The sequence below is a fragment of the Neoarius graeffei genome, chromosome 2, assembly GCF_027579695.1.
Source record: "Neoarius graeffei isolate fNeoGra1 chromosome 2, fNeoGra1.pri, whole genome shotgun sequence".
In the NCBI taxonomy this organism is placed as follows: domain Eukaryota; kingdom Metazoa; phylum Chordata; class Actinopteri; order Siluriformes; family Ariidae; genus Neoarius; species Neoarius graeffei.
Genome location: NC_083570.1, coordinates 118,238,117 through 118,252,842, shown reverse-complemented (window position 1 = coordinate 118,252,842; position 14,726 = coordinate 118,238,117). Strand labels below are relative to the sequence as shown.

General features: G+C 45.2%; 1 protein-coding gene across 5 annotated transcripts in view; it reads left to right on the top strand.

Annotated features, from left to right (window-relative positions):
- The window catches only part of LOC132882168 (NACHT, LRR and PYD domains-containing protein 12-like), a 547,173-nt gene that overhangs the window by 64,622 nt on the left and 467,825 nt on the right, over window positions 1-14,726 (top strand). For 4 of the 5 annotated variants that reach the window (XM_060915441.1, XM_060915440.1, XM_060915439.1 and 1 more), the window contains exon 10: window positions 12,602-12,775. The exons of the other annotated variant lie outside the window; for it this stretch is intronic. In XM_060915441.1, the coding sequence (XP_060771424.1) occupies window positions 12,602-12,775 (174 nt within the window). The remainder of the gene's footprint in view (window positions 1-12,601; window positions 12,776-14,726) is intronic. 5 annotated transcript variants of the gene reach the window in all.

Below are 14,726 nucleotides of genomic sequence, written 5' to 3'. Positions count from 1 at the left end.
AGTGCCCTTGACTGTTTTGTTTATTTGAACCTATGTGTGTGTGTGTATGTATGTATGTGTGTGTGTGTGTGTGTGTGTATGTGTGTGTATATATATATATATATATATATATATATATATATATATATATATATATATATATACACTATGTGTGTGTGTGTGTATATGTGTATATATGAGTGTTTAGTCTACGTCTAGTTCATATCTAGAGTGTTTATACTGTTTATATTGTCTGAGTGTTTAGTCTATGTCTTGTTCTCATCGAGTGTTTATACTGTTTATATTGTCTGAGTGTTTAGTCTGTCTTGTTCTCATCGAGTGTTTATACTGTTTATATTGTTTGAGTGTTTAGTCTGTCTAGTTCCTATCTAGTGTTTATACTGTTTTATATTGTTTGTTTGTTTTTTTTCAATTATTCTATTTTTATTTATTGCATTGCCTGTTTGCACCATGGGTCAGAGACGACTGAAATTTCATCTGTGCTGTATGTTGAGCATGCATTGCATATTTATTTGACAATAAAGTTGACTTGACTTGATAATGAGGGCGAGACAAATCGTAGTCAGAAAACGGGCAATAGTCCAAGAACCGGGAATCAGAAAAACACAGGCAAGATAAACACAAGGGCTAGGCAAAACGGGAAGAAGGCAAAAAGGGTTATACACAGGAATGCAATCAGAAATAGAAACACTCACAAGCTTTCGTCTAAACGGGGGAACAGGGGCGCTGCGCCCTCTTACTCTCGGCGTGCGCCCCCTTACCGACTCCATGAAAACATCCCAGCAACACTACGTGACAATGTGTCTGATCATCAAATACGTTATAACGTTATAGGTTACATACAAGGTCAGCTGACTTGTAGAGTGAGATTTCTCAAGACTGAATGACCTTTCACCCACCGGCGCGGGAGCTTTTGACAGAAGTAGTTCGCGAGTTGTTTTTGTTGACACTTGGGTATTTAAAGATGTCATCCCGCGGCACGAAACAGAAGAAAGCCAAAGACTGTCCGGGGCAGAAGATTGCTTCTTTCTTTTTCAATGTTGACAGACAATTTGTTACAATTTCCCCCTCAGATAGCCTCAGAATGTCCCATTGGAGCATTTTTCAAAGGCTTTGCACGGCGGTGGGGGGGACAACTGGCACCATCTCCCCCCCGCTTCGCTCCCTCGCCATGGTGAGCGCCTTCATACTAAATTTTTCTAGAAAAAACCCTGACTCAGGAGGCTCACAAAAATGTGGAGACAATACTGTGCAAAGAGTAAAACAAACAGAGGGGTATAAATACACATAAACAAAGAGGTACAGGTGATTGATTAATTAGAACTCTGGGGAGCCACTCCTAGGAAGTGGCTCTGGGTTGGCTGATGGAGTGCACGTGGTAGTGACAGGTGTGTGAGGGGGTTTGTGGGAAGTGGAGTCCTGAGTGTTAGGTGAGCCCGGGAGCATGACAATAGAGTCATCTATAGACCAAGCTGCTACATCACTGCACAAGAAAATCAATGTCTTAATGGCCGAGCTGGGCATATTAGATCTACTGTATGGAGAAATTTTTACCCTACAGCTCGTGATTACACTTTTTACTCATGTCCCCATGACACATCTTCAAGCATAGATGATTTTTTTTTGTGTTAGAGAAAGACTGCCATAGAATACGTAGTTGTGATATTGGGTGTATTGATATTTCTGATCATGCTCCTCTGGCTGTTCATATTAGTGATAATCCAGGAAGATCAGAGTGGAGACTAAACACCGGTATTCTAAACAACCCAAAATTTACATCCCAAAGGAGAAAAGAAATTAAAGTGTTTCTGGAAGAAAATGATACAGGGGACGTTGACCCGAGTATAGTATGGGATACCCTGAAGGTGGTAGTTAGAGGTAAAATTATATCCTTCTGCGCTCATGGAAAAAAAGCAAGACGATCATGGCTAATGGACCTTAATGAAGAATTAAAAGATCTTGAGACACAACATAAACTGCTACCAAACCCAAGCCTGTTGATAAGAATAAAGAAAGTTCGGAATGAAATCAGCATGTTGTATACACAAGACATTGAAAAAAAGATGGTATTTCCAAAGCAGAAATATCATGAATCCGGCTCAAAATCAGCAAAACTCCTGGCAAGAAAGCTACAAAACAACAAGTGGATAACACAATATACAAAATGAAAGATCCAAATTCTAAAAATATGCAATACGGTCCAAGTGAAATACAAAAAATCTTTAAAGAATGCTATCAATCGTTATATACACAACCTGAATTAGCAGGAGAACAGCAGATTGGTGAATTTCTCAACTCTCTTAGGCTACATCCACACGACAACAGCAACTAGATGTTATTTAAAAATATATCGCGTCCAAATGGGCAACAATCAGTAAAATATCAGGTCCATATGGCAACGCAACGCTTGCTGAAAACGATGCAATACACATGCCACACCTCTAGGGGCGCTGTAAGACGGTCCCTTCGGAGACACCAGAACAATAGAAGAAGTAAGGACGCATATTAGCCACAAAGTCAGGAAAATCTGTTTGTAAAATTACATTATAATGACCAAATACAATGAAAAGTATTTTTCCAGTCTCACCTGTGAAAGGTAATCCCATGTGATCTCGTTTGGACGGCAAACCTGTTGGTACAGTTAAACGCAGCTAATCTTTATTCTCCGCTTTGACCTCTCCAAAATGGCGGCGAGGATGACCTATGATTCTACGCGGAAGGCGGCGTCTTTAATGGTCCGGAATAAATTGAATGATACACGTTGATGGATTAATTTGTTGTTTCTCACCTGTGAAAGGTAATCCCATGTGATCTCGTTTGGACGGTAAACCTGTTGGTACAGTTAAACGCAGCACATGAATCTTTATTCTCCGCTTTGACCTATCCAATATGGCGACGAGGATGACGTATGATTCTACGCGGAAGGCGGCGTCTTTAATGGTCCGGAATAAATTGAATGATACACATTGATGGATTAATTTGCTCCTCTACGCCCTTTTTGAGGAATGTATTGTAGGACTTAAACCCACATCTGAAGAGGTGAGATCGCTTCTTTTTTTCTCTATTTTTGCTGGCGGGATTGACTCTGCCCTAAGGGCTATTCTCTCTCTCTCTCTCTCTCTCTCTCTCTCTCTCTCTCACTTTGCACCATTACACAATAAATATTCACAGTGAAAATATTTTGTAAGCGCGTTTCATGAACCAAGTTATAGGATTTGTTGACAATTCGCATCGCAATGAGATCATTGGCACTACTGGTGTTAAGAATCAGACCATTTCATAAATGAATATTTTGCTGTAGAGCTGCAGTGTTTGTACAATTGCATGTTTTTGCAATTACTGTCACTATTCTGCTTCTTGCATTACTACTGTGAACTAACACTGAACATAATAATAATAATATCCAAGCTCGTGTTTCACTCTCACTAGTGCTCTGTAAGGCTTTTTCCTGGTGATATTCGTTACACTTCTACCCAGCGTGAAGCACTCACAGTCATGTGGTTGTGATGTCATCGTAAACAAATCCGTTCTACTCATCCAGACGACTTCACAACGGCAACGTTGCCAGATCTTTCCGCTCTGGAACCCGTTCTCAAAAAGATTGCGTTTTGGGCACCCAAAACGCCGGTGCTGTGTGGACGCCAGGCCTAAACGATAAGCAATTGTATCGGAGTCACCTGAATCCGTTGCCGTGTGGACAGGGCCTTAATCTACCTGCAGCTTCAGAGGAACACAATAGGATCTTAACAGCAGCAATAACTGAGGCAGAACTTAACAGCACCATCTCCAGATTGAAAGCAAACAAATCCCCAGGTCCTGACAGTCTCCCTTCAGAGCGGTATAAAGCCCTACGAATTGAATTAATGCCAAGTCTTCTTCGGGCTTGCAATACAACTTTAGTGGATTTAAAAATGCTTCCTGAAGGAGGCGGTCATTTCTGTTCTCCCTAAAGAGGGAAAGGATAAATTAGAATGTGTATCATTTCGACCCATTTCGATGTTAAACGTTGATTATAAATGATATACAGCCATCCTGGCCAAAAGGCTGGAAAAAATCCTCCCTCGGATTATACATAATGACCAGACTGGGTTTGTCTCGCAAAGACAAGCTCAGGATAACATCAGGCGGTCCCTGCACATACTGCATTACATCCAACAAAATCATCTCGAAGCCCTCAGAATTAGCTCGGACGCAGAGAAAGCCTTCGACTCAGTCAGCTGGATTTTCCTATATAAGGCCCTTAAAAGATTTGGCATATATGAAAATTTCATTCAGGGTGTGTGTACACTTTTTATGACAAACCATCAGCCCGAATAAAAATAAACAGTTCTCTCACAGACACTATTATACTACAGCGTGGAACGAGACGGGGCTGTCCACTTTCCCCTTTACTTTCTGCACTTTCTATAGAGCCTTTAGCACAGTGGCTGAGACAGACAGAAGATATCAAAGGCATAACCATTAAGGGGGATGATCACAAGGTGGCGCTATATGCTGACGATGTTTTGATATTTTTAACTAGCCCATCTAGTTCATTTGTCAAATTAATGGACCTTTTAGAAAGATTTGGCGAGTTTGCAGGATGTAAATTGAACATACAAAAAACTCAGATTCTGACTTTTAAATACATACCTCCTAAACACCTTAAAGAGAAATATCATCTTAATTGGGACCAGAACTCGTTAAAATACTTAGGGATATATAAATATAGCAAAAGAAATCACATCAATAACAAAGATAAATTATGAGCCTCTTTGAACAAAAATGAAAGAAGACGTATAAAAGTGGAACTCGATCTCTTTCCGCAGCCTCAGTCATAGAATAGACAGTGTAAAAATGAATATACTTCCAAGATCTCTCTTTTTATTTCAAGCACTTCCTGTAGAAATTTCCTTAAAATGTTTTTCAGAACTGAATAAAATCATCTCCAGATTCATATGGCAGGGTCAGAAACCCAGGGTCAAATTTAAAACACTACAACTTCCAAAGGGGGGGATGGCATTACCTCATTTTAAAGAATATTATTTGGCAGCTCAGGTTAAACCTCTGATCGATATATGTAGCTCAGCATTTCATGCAAGATGGAAAGATCTAGAACTCTCTATTCAGACTGATCCACCGATCCATGCCATATTGGCTCATAAAAATTTGGGAAGATTCAGAAATAATATTGAAAACCCAGGGATCAAAGCGCAATTAAATATTTGGAATACATTAAAGGAAGAATACAAATTGGAGAATAATTTACAGATAATTCAGTGGTGTGCCTATGACCCCGGATTCAAACCAAACGAAATGGATTATAGATTTAAATCTTGGATTTCGAGAGGAATAACATCATTTTATTCACTTACAACTAAAGGAAAATTGAAGAGCTTTGAAGAGTCTGAGGAAGGAATACCAACTTGAAAAATCTGACTTTTTTAGATCCCTCCAGATACGAACTTATTTTGAACATATTAGACATAAAACGGATATGGATGATCCTATATTGAAAGTACTCCTGGACGCCTACCAAAATAATCTAAATAAGGGCATTCTCTCGAATTTACAAAGGCCAGTTGACAAAAAACACACACAACAGAATACATCAGAGAAAAGTGGGGGAGAGAGAGAGAGAAACCTTCCAATATCAGACGAGGTCTGGCTGAACGTGTGTGAACTCCAGTGGAAATGTACAAACTCTCAGATGTGGAGGGAGTTTGGATGGAAGTGTTTTATTTGTTTTTTATCACACCAAAGCAAAAAGTACGTGTGGTGGGAGGAGATGCTAAATGTTGGAGACAGTGTGCGTCTCAAGAAGTTGACCATTGGCATATGTTTTGGGACGGCCCAGTCATCAAACCAGGGCAGAGATTCATAATGCATTCAGAAAGATGTTTGATACTGACCTGCCTTTTCAGTTTCTTCCTTTATTTTTAGGACATGTTGACTTCCAGGCAAGGTGTGCTGATGAATATTTGTTTGGCATTTTGATATGTGCCTGCAAAAAAGCGCTTATGAGACGCTGGCTGCTCCCTGAACCCCCTACAATACAAGAATGGATAAATAGAGTAAATGAGATTTACAATATGGAAAGGATCACTTCCTCTCTCCATCTCAAGAAAACTCTGTTTATTAAATTATGGACAAAGTGGGTCAAATTTGTAAAATCCATACAACCAGACTTTGTGGAGGTGTCAAGTGAACGATTATGGAAAGTTCCTGCAACTTTAACTTTACTGTAGATGCACATATATGTTGAACCCCTTCTTATCTTTCAAATTTGTAATTTTATTTAATCTCCTCTTCTCTAACCTCTCCTGGACTTACCTGTCACTCTCTTTATTCTCCTTTTATGTAAACGCTTAATCTCTCCCAAACTGTATAAAGTTCATCAATACTGAAAATGTATGGAATGCAGAAGAGATGATGCTGTTGGTTTGATGAATTTATTCCTTTCAGAAAACTGAAAGATGGGTTCTCGGTATGGCCATGGGTGCATTCATTCCCCAGAAGAACTGCCTCCTTCCATTCTGCCATCAACTGATCTTATTCAAATAATGCTGTGGAGAAAATCACTGAACTTGATTTTATCCAGTCTATGGATGTGACATGACCCGCGTGATTACTGATACACTGTCTCAGTGTCACCTACGAATAAACAATCACGTTTTAGAAAAGAAAAAAACATCCACTTTCAAAGCTGCTTCATAGTAACAAGTAATGAGGACCTTGACAGAAATGTAGTGGAGTAAAAAGTACGATATTTGTCTTTCAAATGTAGTGAAGTTAAAGTCATAAGTTTCAAAAAAAAAAAACTTAAAGTACAGATACTCAAAAAAATGGACATCAGTACAGAACTCAAGTAAATGTACTTCATTACTGTCCACAAGCACGTAACAACATCCAAAGTGTTTTGACTTTGTGTTAGGTTGTGCTGGGAATTGAACCAGGGTCATTGGTGTAGAAACCCAACAAACACCCACTAGGCTAAGCGGAAGAATGACTTAAGTGCAGAGGAGTGAGATCAAAGCTACTGTTCAAAAAAGTTTATTGCCCAAGCTCAGAAGTCCAGAAAAATCCACAGCTTGTGAAAAAAAAAAAAAAAATCCACCAAGGTAAATCCAAACAAACAGGAGATACAAAAGCAAAAAATACCAAAGTTCCAAGAGTTCAAAAATCCAAAACCAAGGAAGAGAAAGCAAAAATCCAAACGCTCAGAAGATACAAAAGGCAAAGTTCCAAGTAACAAAAAAAAAGTCAAAATGTCCCAAAAGAGCAAAATACCAAAGACAAAGGGCTAAGGCACACAGTACAAAAGTGACTCACCATAACACAACACAAAGACTCAGTGACGAGAAAGACAAAATGGGGTACAGTAGTATAAATACCCAAAGTAATTGAACACATGATCAGGTCATAATTGGCAATTAAGACTAGGTGGGGCACAAGGCACATGAAAAACAAAGAAGCACATGGCTGTCAAAACAAAAAACACAAACCCCCTAGCTGTCAAAACAAACATGACAAAGATATAATAGCGGCCTCTAGAGGCCAAGATAGTCCCAAAGCCTAACAGGACCCCCCCCCAAGGAGCATCTCCTGACGTTCCCAGGGCGATCAGGATGGGCCAAATGGAAGTCCCAACAAAGTTCTTTGTCTAAAATGTCCCGAGCGGGGACCCAACAGCGCTCCTCAGGCCCATAGCCCTCCCAGTCAACTAGGTACTGGAGACCACCACGGACCCGGCGGGAGTCCAGCAGGTGGCACACGGTGAACACAGTCTGTCCACAGAGGATGCGGGGGACTCCTAGGGGCAGGGGCATAAGGGGACGACAGTACGGGCCGCAACAGGGACACGTGGAATGTGGGATTGATTTTCAGCGACCGGGGCAACTGGAGCCGGTAGGCAACAGGGTTCACTCTGCACACTACCTTGAAGGGACCAACATAACGAGGGGAAAGTTTGCGGTTCTCCACCCATAGAGGAAGGTCTTTGGCGGACAACCAAACCCGCTGTCCAGGGCGAAAACTGTGGGCAGGCCGTCTATGGCGGTTGGCCTGAGTCTGGTTGGCCCTGGAAGTACGGATGAGAGTCCTCCGGACCTTGTTCCAGGTCTTACGACACTGTCTCAGGAAATGATTGACCAAGGGCACCCCAGCGTCCTCCGCCTGTTCAGGAAACAAAGGTGGCTGGAACCTGAATTGGCATTGGAATGGAGACAACCTGGTGGCCGATGACTGCAGGGTGTTATGGGCGTGCTCCGCCCATGGCAACCAGGTGCTCCATGATGTCGGGTTGTCCATCGCCAGGCCTCGCAGGGTGGTTTCCAGGTCCTGGTTGAGCCTCTCAGTCTGGCCATTAGACTGGGGATGGAACCCAGAGGAGAAGCTGGCAGTGGCCCCGATCAGCTTGCAGAATGCCCGCCACACTCGGGAGGAGAACTGGGGCCCTTGGTCGGAGACGATGTCCTGTGGGAGTCCGAAGACTCGGAAGACATGGGTGAACATTAGTTTGGCAGTCTCAAGGGCAGAAGGGAGCTTGCATAGAGGTATGAAACGACAGGCCTTTGAGAACCTGTCGACTATAACTAGAATGACAGCATTACCTTGTGAATCTAGAAGGCCCGTGATGAAGTCGACCGCCACATGAAACCAGGGACGCCGAGGAATGGGCAGAGGATGCAGGAGGCCCTGGGGATGCTGCCGTGGGTTCTTGCTTCTGGTGCACACTTCACAGGACAGAACGAATGACCTCACTTCTTTCTCCATGCCTGGCCACCAGAAGCGTCTCTTCAAGAAATCCAGGGTCCTCTGAGCTCCTGGGTGAGCAGTGAGAGGGAATGAATGACCCCACTGGAGAACCTTGGCCTGTGCTTGACGTGGAACGTACAAGAGACTAGGTGGCCCTGTCCCAGGACTGGGGTCCTGGCGTTGAGCTTGTCGGACAGCCTCCTCAACACCCCAGCGGACAGGGGCCACAATTCGGGACACAGGGATAATAGGCCCAACTTCACTCTCCCTGTTAGTGGAAGAGAACTGTCTGGAAAGAGCGTCAGGTTTGGTGTTCTTCGAGCCGGGGCGGTACGACAGGGTGAAATCGAACCGACTGAAGAACAAGGCCCACCTAGCCTGTTGAGGATTAAGTCTCTTGGCTTGCTGGAAGTACTCCAGGTTTTTGTGGTCCGTCCAAACCAGGAACGGATGTTGAGTTCCCTCCAGCCAGTGCCTCCACTCCTCAAGGGCCAGTTTGACAGCAAGCAGTTCTCGATCACCCACATGATAACGGGACTCCACAGGACTCAGATGGTGGGAGAAGTATGCACAGGGGTGCAACCTTTCATCTGAGCGTTGAGAGAGGACAGCGCCGACGCCACTGTCCGAAGCGTCCACCTCGACAATGAAGGGTTGTGATGTGTCAGGGAGGACCAGAATGGGTGCAGTACAGAAACGGTGCTTGAGGTCCTTGAAAGCCCTCTCTGCCTGAGGAGGCCAGACAAAAGACCCACCTGTCCTTTTGGTGAGGTCAGATATGGGCGCTGCTACTGAACTGAAGTTTCTGACAAACTTGCGGTAGAAGTTAGCAAATCCTAAAAACCGCTGAACTTCTTTCACAGACTTGGGAGTGGGCCAGTCCCGGACGGCCAGGGTCTTGGCTGGATCCATCTGAAGTTGTCCCGTCCATACAATAAAGCCCAGAAAGGAGACCTCTGGGACATGAAATTCACATTTCTGGGCTTTCACAAACAAGTTGTTTTTTAGCAGCCTCTGAAGAACCTGACGGACATGGCGGCGATGCTCATGCAAGGTCTTGGAGAATATTAAAATGTCGTCGAGGTAAACAAAAGCATATTTGTTGATCATCTCCCTCAGGACGTCATTGATAAGGGCCTGAAAGACTGCTGGTGCATTGGTAAGTCCAAAGGGCATCACTTGGTACTCATAATGTTCCGATGGGGTGTTAAAGGCAGTCTTCCATTCGTCTCCCTGTCGGATACGGATGAGGTGGTATGCATTTTGTAAATCCAACTTGGTGAAGACTGTAGCACCTTGGAGCAGGTCGAATGTGGTGGACATCAGCGGAAGGGGATAGCGGTTGCGCACTGATCTTATTCAGGTCCCTGTAGTCAATACACGGTCGCAGTCCCCCATCCTTCTTGCCGACAAAGAAGAAGCCTGCACCAGCAGGTGAGGTGGAGGGGCGGATGAATCCCGAGGCCAGGGCGTCCTTGATGTACTCATCCATGGCCTTGCGTTCTGGCTGAGAAAGGGAAAACAGCCTGCCCCGAGGAGGGGTAGCACCGGGGAGCAAGTCTATGGCACAGTCATAGGCACGGTGAGGAGGAAGAGTGGTGGCCCTACTCTTGCTAAAAACTTCCCTCAAATCCCAGTACTCTGTGGGAACTTGAGATAACTCGGTGAGGTCAGGGGGCTCGGCAGGAGACACAGGAGAACTAGAAAGCAGACAAGAGGCATGGCATGTAGGGCCCCATTCCACAACCTGGTTTGTTGCCCAGTCTATGTGAGGGTTGTGGCGGGTGAGCCAAGGAAAGCCTAGAATCACTGGGAACTCTGGTGAATGAATCAGATGCAGGGATATTTCTTCTCTGTGACCTTGAGACTGGAGAAAAACTGGAGAAGTTACTTGGGTGACTCTACCATCACCTAAAGCTTGGCCATCCAGAGCAGACACAGACAATGGAGCCTCAAGGGGTACAGTAGGGACATTGATTGTTCAGGCAAAGTGAACATCCATAAAATTTCCAGCAGCCCCGGAGTCTAACAATGCTTGGCAAGAGTGGACGGACTCACCCCAGGAGATGGAGACAGGGATGTAGACTCCTTGGCCAGGAAGTTCGGGAGAGAGGGTAGTCCCCATCACAACCCTCCCTTGGCTGGATGGGACGGTCCTTTTCCCCAAGAGCTTGGGACATGATGCTCGGAAAGGGCCAGGCTTGCCACAGTAGATGCAGCACTTGTCCCTCCTCCTGCGCTCCCTCTCAAATGCGGAGAGACGAGTGCGGCCAACTTGTATGGGCTCCGGACAAACACTAGATGAGGTGGACGGACTCCAGGTTGAAGCAGTGAGGTAAGGAAAGCTCAGGTCTTGGCTACGCTCTCTAATCCTGTTATCAAGGCGAATGGCATGTGAGATCAGAGTTTCAAGGTCACTTGGGCAACCTATCAAGGCCAGACCGTCTTTGATGGAGTCCAACAGACCATGGTGGAAAGCTGTAGCCAGGGCAGTCTCATTCCATTCACTGACTGCTGCGAGCGTCCGGAACGAGATGGCGTAGTCTGCGACACTTCCTCCCTGCCGGGTGGACATGAGTTTCCTGGCTGCATCCTTGCTGATGTCCACCTGATCGAAAACACAAAGCATCTCCTCCGTAAACATCTTGAAATCGGAACACTCGGGTCCCTGTCTCTGCCAGATGGCTGTTGCCCAAGATCATGCCTTATCAGCTAACAATGTTATTACATATGCAATCTTGCTGCGGTCAGTAGTGTAGGTGGTAGGCTGGAGCTCGAAGGTGAGTTGACACTGGGTAAGGAACTCCTGGCACTCACCGTGCTTGCCGTCATAGCTCTGTGGTGCAGGAAGGCTGGGTTCATGAGGTGAAGGAGGGAGCGTGGCAGGAGGTGCTGGAGCAGATAGTGGAGCAGGAGCAGAGGGAGGACCAGGAGATGGGGGCAGAGGAGTCAGCCATGCAAGGGTCTTCCCAATTTGCTGAAGCAGTGCATCGTGGTGAGCAAGGGTCTCTTGTTGGCTTACTAGTGCTTGTCCATGAGTGTCCATGGTAGCCCCAAAGCTTGTTAAAGTGGCCATTATCCTCTGAAAGACAGCTGAAGAAGCCTCTGCTGAGTCAGTCATGACTGAGTCTTTCTGTTAGGTTGTGCTGGGAATTGAACCAGGGTCGCTGGTGTAAAAACCCAGCAAACACCCACTAGGCTAAGCAGAAGAATGACTCAAGTGCAGAGGCGTGAGATCAAAGCTACCGCTCAATAAAGTTTATTGCCCAAGCTCAGAAGTCCAGGAAAATCCACAGCTTGTGAAAAAAAACAAAATCCACAAAGGTAAATCCAAACAAACAGGAGATACAAGAACAAAAAATACCAAAGTTCCAAGAGTTCAAAAATCCAAAACCAAGGAAGAGAAAGCAAAAATCCAAATGCTCAGAAGATACAAAAGGCAAAGTTCCAAGTAACAAAAAAATAGTCAAAATGTCCCAAAAGAGCAAAATACCAAAGACAAAGGGCTAAGGCACATAGTACAAAAGTGACTCACCATAACACAACACAAAGACTCAGTGACTAGAAAGACAAAATGGGGTAGTATAAATACCCAAAGTAATTGAACACATGATCAGGTCATAATTGGCAATTAAGACTAGGTGCGGCACAAGGCACATGAAAAACAAAGAAACACATGGCTGTCAAAACAAAAAACACAAACCCCCTAGCTGTCAAAACAAACATGACATGACAAAGATATAATAGCGGCCTCTAGAGGCCAAGATAGTCCCAAAGCCTAACACTTTGTTAGACCACTACACTCATCATCTTTAAAGTCAGTATTAAATCTGTTGATGAAGTGTGTGTCATTGTGTCTCTGCAGGTTGTGTGGTTGTGGTGTCTCAGATGAAGGCTGTGCTGCTCTGAGTTCAGCTCTGAGATCAAACCCCTCACACCTGAGAGTACTGGATCTGTCCGATAATAATCTGGGAGACTCAGGAGTGAAGCGTCTCTCTGCTGTACTGGAGAATCCTCACTGTAAACTGGAGATACTGAGGTAAGATCATCTCTCTGAGAGTCGCATGACCTGCTCCTCAGTAAGACACATTCTCTAATAGTGAGACTGAAGCAGAGGTTTTAGCTTCATCAGTGTCCTGAGGAGGAAGATTGTTTCTGTTCACTGCACACTGATGATTTGTCACAGAGTCTTTGGGTCAGATGGACGTATGTGAGAAGCTGCAGCACAAAACAGGACTTGATCCGACTGCAATGTGCTGAACTCACTGTGAAATTTACTACAACACTGTAACTAATCCCACAAACTGCACCTGAGGGTTCCAGTTCCGCCATAGAGAAGGTGGCAGCGTAGTTTACGAGCTCCCCAACGGTTTTTGAAATAACCCCCCAAAACTCTATCAACTCAAGTGCGTGTGTTGCTTCACAATGAAGAGAGGGGTTACAACTAGAAGTAGGACAAATACAAATATGATGGAAAATGAGTCCGAAATAAGATAAGATAACCGAAGCCAAAACCCCCTCGGACTGGACCTACATGGTGATGATGGCTCTGAAGCTAGCCTGCAAAGTAGAGGTCTGCGTGGGACAGAATTTTCAGTCCCGCTCCCGCAAAGAATTATGATTTTCAGTCCCTCTCCCGCCCGCGCCTGCCATATTTTGTCCCGCTCCCGCCCGCAAATCCCACATGATGCAGACGTTCGCGTTATTTCTCACGAAAGTTCTTGTCATTGGCTTGGGGAATTAAACATGCTGAGCTTAGCTGAGCTCTCCACTGACCGATCCTTCACCTAGCGCATGTAGCGAGGGTGCGCATTGCCAGGCGGCATGCGCAGCTGAGGCTTTACAGAGATACCCAACACACCTACCAAAATCTACAGTGGATATTAAAGGCGTCGTGCGGTAATTTCAGCAATCAGGCTATATCGTGTCAAAATGTCGGGTTTGGTGGGTTATTCAAGCCCCTCGGTTTCCCGCGATCTCAGTGTCACGATGCGCCCGCTACAAGCATTTAAAGTTGATGCGCACAGCCAAATTTAGGCAGCCAGCCGTTAACTAGGTCAACTTGTGTGTGACGTCATACCAGTAACCTCCCTTGGGTGATGCTGGCCTGTCGCCATGTTTTCTCTATAGCGTGCGTTTACCAGAGTTGTTTACATTGTGGATTTTGTGGATTTATTCAGTTTGTGGATAGTTTTGAACACTCAAAACACTATGAAATGATGTATTAATATTCTGTGATACAAAATGCCTAATCGGTGTATTGTGTTTGGCTGTAACAACGAACACTATTTGTGACTGTTGTTATCAATGGATCTGATTTCAAGGTCATGGCTAGGTATTGATAGAAAAAAATTATTTTTTTAAAAACACATTGTGGCAGCGGGGGCGTGGTCAAGCACCGGTCTGTGACAGGAGGGCGGAGCCAGGGAAGGTGAGTGGCAGAAATCACTACACCTGACGGTAATTAACCTGTGTTTTGTGTGTTTTCCCAGTAACCGCACCCTATTTAAGGAGGCAGAGGGAGAGCAGAGAAGAGCTCATCCCGGGACAAGAACACAGTGTGTGTGTTTCGCTATCAGATTAAAACTGGCGGTTATACTGAAAAGTCTGGCAATAAAAAGCCTATTTGCATCTGAAGCGTTGTCCTGCCGTCCTCTGTGCTCCACCCACACTTCAGAGAGCTCTACAGTGGTACCAAAACCCGGGACAAGGTGGAGCACCAACCTCGCACCCCCATGGAATCCTCCCCGTTCGCGGACCTGGTCCACGCCCTCGCCACGGCTCAGCAAAGCCAGCACCAGGCGCTCGTCACGCTCCGAAAGGAGCAAGAGCGGCGCTTCGAAGCCCTGGTGCTGGCCCAGCAGGAAGATCGCGAGGCGTTCCGGCATCTCCTCGCGAAGGTCCGCATAGGCCAGCCGGCGGTTGGCGGGGAGTTATAGCGGCCACCCCGAGGCTTCGGCGACCTGCTCGAACAATGTGAGAAACGCCTC